A 5636-nucleotide genomic window follows, 5' to 3' on the forward strand; every position below is an offset into this window, starting at 1 on the left:
CAGAAAGTGAACTTTATCAGCGAGTGGAGTGACTTGACGCTCCCATTGTTTGGAGGAGGATCTTGTTAGTCGCTAGCTTAGTTAGCAGAGCGATGCTAACGCTTCAAAACATTACTCGGGGAAAGTTGCTAGTGCCGCCAGTTCCTCTTTAACTTGGCCGTCCAGAAACACTTTTTAACCCCCAAAACGACGAAGAAAGAGCAAACAACTAGTTAGTGCGCGACAAAATTCGTGCAAGTCAGCAAAGATTGCGTAGTGAGTGACTAAACACGCGCACTCCCAAAGTTATGCCCCCGTAAACAAAATGGATACGAAAATACACATACCGTTTCCATCACTTGCAGACACAGAAAGAGCAGGAGAGGCCAGTTTTGGCCTCTTGGCTGAAGACGGGCCGGACTCCAGGACATTATCGGCCATATTTTTGGGCCAAATTCAGAAAAGAAAAAAAGTTTTGACATCCACGGAGGGCAGATGTGGGTTTTTTTTTTCTTCCTTATTTGCGCCTTCGAGTCCCAATTTCTTTTGATCGTCCCCCCGCCGCTCGGGGAACGGGAGGGGAGAAGACGGCTGGTATCGGAGTGTCCCACCGATCGCCGTCTCGGTTCAGTCCTGTGTGCGGGAGATCAGACCCTCCTCCCCTGGTGGAGAGTTTGTTTCTTCACGGATTTGAACAGAAGGAGGTGGGAAGGTGGAGTCGACGTGCGGCCCGCTGACAACCTCATGTAGCCTCGGCTGCGACACGACGATTGTCCCGGGATCCGTCCTCCGTCGCTTGCTCGCTCTTATCCGCCATCGCCGGCTGAAAAAAATCTTTTAAATCGCCTCCCCCGCCGGGAATCGAGTACTTCCTTGCGCCCGGTGTGTTTTTTTTTTCTTCCTCACGCGACGCTGGGGGAATCCTCAGTCGCGTTGCCGATTTCCCTCAGCTGGATGCACATCGCCGCGGTGGTTCGAATCCCGAAAGGCAATCAACTGGTGGATAGGAAGGGGAGGGGTGGGATTCGGACGAATTTGTGATGTGAGAAGCCTCAAATAATTCTCCGTGAGCTCGATCAGTTCATGCAAGGCACGGGGGTCATATTGCACATCTGCTGATCGCAACCCCTCGGCGCGATCGTGCTTCTTTGCAGCATGCGGGCGAGGCGAGCACGCCGGAGAAACTTGTTCAAAAAAAAATCGCTAGCGATTCCGAAGCACTTTCTTCGTAAGCTCTATCACAATACGAGATAGCGAGGTGCTAATTGCCAATCAGCGACCCGTCAGATTGATCCAATTAGTCGAGTTTTGATTTTGACGGACGATCACCTCTAGTTCCGAAGCCCCAAAAAAAAAGGTCCACATCTGCACATGAATACTGAAATATTTCGCTACTTGAAAATCCTTCGTTGACTCTTTGTGATGGAGAATGCTGAATGCTCCCCCTTCGCGTAGATCCTGAAAATGTATCCTCTTTAAACCTGTTCTTTCCACCTCTCCCTTCTGCCCGGCAGCAAATTATTTATATAATTGTCTATGTGGGCTTTTTCCTTCCTCCGCGACGCACGCATTCTTGTTTTTCATGTTTATCTTGCACCTTTTTTTTCCGCAAATTCCCTCGCACGTTTATGATATGTCGCCGTCTTCCGCGTCTCGGCGAAACACCCCCTTCCGTGGATTTTTTTTCTCCCCCGGAGTATTTCCTTCCTTCTCGTTTATGTATATATATCACCGACTCCCGCTAGCTCGCCACGGCCGTCTTTTCTTTCCCGGTGACGTCTTTTATCCCTCTTTGAACGCGGACCGGGTTTGGTCGGGTTGGAATCCAGCCGGCGGCTCTCGGAGCGGCTGTCGTTGGTCGCCGGAGTCACTCCTTCCCTCGGTTATCTCCTCCGCTCGGACGGTCAGTCCGCACAAACAAAATGGCGGCTTGTTGTTTCTACTCCTCTGATGCGGGGGGGAGGGATGGAGGTACGGCAACATTAGGCGTGAAGGGGAGGATGGTGGGAGCGAGTCTTCGGATGTGTTCGGAAATCTCCGGAAATGTTCGTTCGACGCTCATCCGTCAAAGGGACGGTGACGCTAATAAGTTTGACATTAGTAGTAGCAAGGAAATGGACGAGTTGAACCATTTTGGTGAAGGTAACAAAATAAAAACATAATCAAGTCAGAGCGTTCGCATTTGTGGATAGGTCGTTTTGGGTCATGTTTGGAAATAATATAAATGAGATTAAAATGAATACAAACAGAAATGCAAGTGACCCAAGTAACAGTTTTTTTTTCCAACGAGTACTCTTGATTGGTAGGGCAAAAAAATCTGTTTATTTTTCAAGTATTTTTTAAGGGTGGCCTGGCGGATGAGTGGTTAGCGCGTCGGCCTCACAGTGGGGGACCTGGGTTCAAATCCAGGTCAGTGAAGTGTGGAGTTTGCATGTTCTGTGTGGGTTTTCTGCGGGTACTCTGGTTTCCTCCCACATTCCAAAGACATGCATGGTAGGCTGATTGGACACTCTAAATTGCCCCTAGGTATGAGTGTGAGCGTGAATGGTTGTTTGTCTCCTTGTGCCCTGCGATTGGCTGGCCACCAATTCAGGGTGTCCCCATGCCCCTGGCCTGAAGTCAGCTGGGATAGGCTCCAGCACCCCCGTGACCCTAGTGAGGATAAAGAGGTTCAGAAAATGAGATGGGAGAGATTAGATTTTTCCTTTTTTAACACAATAGCAATTAAAAAGATTATCAGTACTATGAGCAAGTACTCAAATTTGGTGGTCACTACAGGTGATGGCTATTCATTCTATTCAAAGGTTAACAATTAACTCTCCAAAAACCACCCAAGCTTTTTTTTATGAAAATAATCAAAAGTACAAAAACGAGAACGGTAAAACAAAAATAACATTCATTAGCTAAAATAAAAACAACTGTAAAAATTTGAACTGAAACTATATTTTTCGTTCAAGACTGAAGACTTGAAATAGACACAAATATACTATTTTATCATATTTACATGTCAAAGAGCAACATTTAAAATGACTATACATTTTTAAACTTATCTTTTTAGCTGTTTTTATAATTTCTCTATGACATGGCTATCTTTCAAGAATCTTTCATTTATTCATTTTCTGAACCGCTTATCCTCACAAAGATTGCGTGGGGTGCTGGAGCACATCCCAGCTAACTACTAGCACCAGCCGACGGACATCCTGAATCGGTGTCCAACCAATCGCAGGACATACACACAACAATTCACGCACACACTCATACCGAGGGGCAATCTAGAGTGATCAACCACCCTACCCTCCATGTTTTGAGGATGTATGAGAAAACCGGAGTACCCGGAGAAAACCCATGCAATCCCAGGAGAACAAGCAAAATTCCACAGTGAGAACCGGCCTGGGATTGAACCCTCAACCCCAGAACTGTGAGCAAAAAGCTATCATGGAAAACAAAACAAAAAAACAACCTCAAGAATAGTAGACAAACGCTAAAAAATTACTTTAATTTATAACTTAATCTTGGAATTTTGTTCCTTCCCCCTTCTGAATTTCTCCTCGCACATATTAAACTTCCATAAATGTAGGTTATTTTGAGTCTTGAAGGCAAAAGTTCCACATTCAACCACTTTTTTCGCTGCCAGCCCTCAACTTGCTCATCCCATTACATATGTAAGAATGGTGTTCTGATTTTTTTAATTGACTGTCGTTTGAATTGGAAAGATAAAATGACGGCGCCTATCTACTGTGGCTGCTTTGTCTAACGGCAGTTTGAACAAACGAGGACTAAACTCGACATCGAATCTGTGGAATATGTGGAAATATCACTGGAATGGAAATATGTTGCTACGACCACCCTGACACACCAAATTGGTTTAAATAAAACACGGGAATCTAATGCATTTTTTCTTTGTATCGCGGCTTTAGAGTCTCACTCTGGAGATTTTTTTTTTGTCATGGACGACTCTGTATAGCGATGGACTAATTCAACATAATAAATTATGCAACATTGTCCCATCATATTAAAGATCAAATGAGTCAAAACAAATGTATTATTTGAAAGACCCAGGGCAGTGTTTTTAAAATAAATATATTCAGCTGATTTTCTGTTAAAAATAGGCCAAACAAAACACTCTACACTGAAATGAAGAGTTCAACATTGGAGGTCTTTGTAGCATACCTGTCAACCTCTGCCGATAACTGCCCTTATAAATGATTATTGATTCCCCTTACAAACCCCCCAAAAACCTTACAAACACCGTACGAGTCGTACGGTGTTTGTAAGTTTTTTTGGGGGTTTGTAAGGGGAATCAATAATCATTTATAAGGGCAGTTATCGGCAGAGGTTGACAGGTATGTTGTAGGATACACGATTATACAGCAGCACAGAACATATTCACATTCAGCATTTGAATGAAAATAAAATTTAGATTGGCACAAATTGCTGGAAGATGGCAAGTGTGCAATTCTCTGACAAGTGTGTTCGTGCGTATATATAGTTACTAAACTGCAGATATCATAACATGTGCTAATTAACATTTTGAGGCTCACATTTGAAGTTTAGTGTCAGGTTTCAAGGTACTCGGACGTTTCGTCGAAAGATGTTTGGTCCCCGGACGATTGGTCGACCGGACGTTTGGTCGAACGGACGTTTGGTAGAACGGACGTTTGGTAGAACGGACGTTTGGTAGAACGGACGTTTGGTAGAACGGACGTTTGGTAGAACGGACGTTTGGTAGAACGGACGTTTGGTCGCCGGGTTGTTGCTGTTGAAACCAGCTCTCAAAATTATAATCATGAGAGAGAGAGAAAGTGAGTTTAATATCTAAATATCAAAATATCAACAGTAAACGCTCCGTCATAATTTGACAGCGAGCGAACCCGGCGACCAAACGTCCGTTCGACCAAACGTCCGTTCGACCAAACGTCCGTTCGACCAAACGTCCGTTCGACCAAACGTCCGTTCGACCAAACGTCCGTTCGACCAAACGTCCGTTCGACCAAACGTCCGTTCGACCAAACGTCCGTTCGACCAAACGTCCGTTCGACCAAACGTCCGGTCGACCAAACGTCCGGTCGACCAAACGTCCGGTCGACCAAACGTCCGGTCGACCAAACGTCCGGTCACAGGTTTCAAACACTTAAAGCACTATAATAATGTGTTATATTCCAAATCATAAACACTAGGATAACATCATCAGTTAAAAAGGATATGCAAGTGTTGTACATTAGAATTGTAAAGCATCAGTTTTACGATATAGATACTTTGGACAGCAATATGATATTTGCCAAAACAGGTATCTCTACTTATGAATGTTTCTACATACAAAATATTCATACAAAATAAAGCCTCCATTGGAAACCTTTTGTTCCAAGTTACAAAACAGCAAATGAAAGCAAACATCGCACTCCACTCTAGACAGATGCAAGAGCCACTTCTGGAACTAATTATTTTCGTGAGTAGAGGTATCACTGTTTTACACAGTCTGCCAAGATTTTATTTAATTCAAGAGCCTTCGATCAATTCAATAAGATGTGTATACATAATGGAATCAGTTATTTTTAACCTAAACTGCAAAAACCTGTTAAACTGTCTGTGCTGGTTCTGTTGGCATAAAAACTTGCACCCACTGCAGCCCTTTATGAAATCATTTGGAACAACTCAAC

At 44.1% G+C, this 5636-nt stretch overlaps 1 protein-coding gene across 11 annotated transcripts in view; it reads right to left on the minus strand.

Annotated features, from left to right (window-relative positions):
- Window positions 1-1958, minus strand: part of ep300b (EP300 lysine acetyltransferase b) — a 39139-nt gene extending 37181 nt beyond the window's left edge. For 2 of the 11 annotated variants that reach the window (XM_077619937.1, XM_077619936.1), the window contains exon 1: window positions 327-1957. In XM_077619937.1, the coding sequence (XP_077476063.1) occupies window positions 327-420 (94 nt within the window). In that variant the 5' untranslated portion in view covers window positions 421-1957. Of the gene's footprint in view, window positions 1-326 lie in introns of all 11 variants that reach the window. The other 9 variants (XM_077619941.1, XM_077619935.1, XM_077619946.1 and 6 more) reach the window with 5 other exon arrangements.
- Window positions 1959-5636: the final 3678 nt, after the last annotated feature.

The sequence above is a fragment of the Stigmatopora argus genome, chromosome 14 (genome assembly GCF_051989625.1).
Source record: "Stigmatopora argus isolate UIUO_Sarg chromosome 14, RoL_Sarg_1.0, whole genome shotgun sequence".
Lineage (NCBI taxonomy): Eukaryota > Metazoa > Chordata > Actinopteri > Syngnathiformes > Syngnathidae > Stigmatopora > Stigmatopora argus.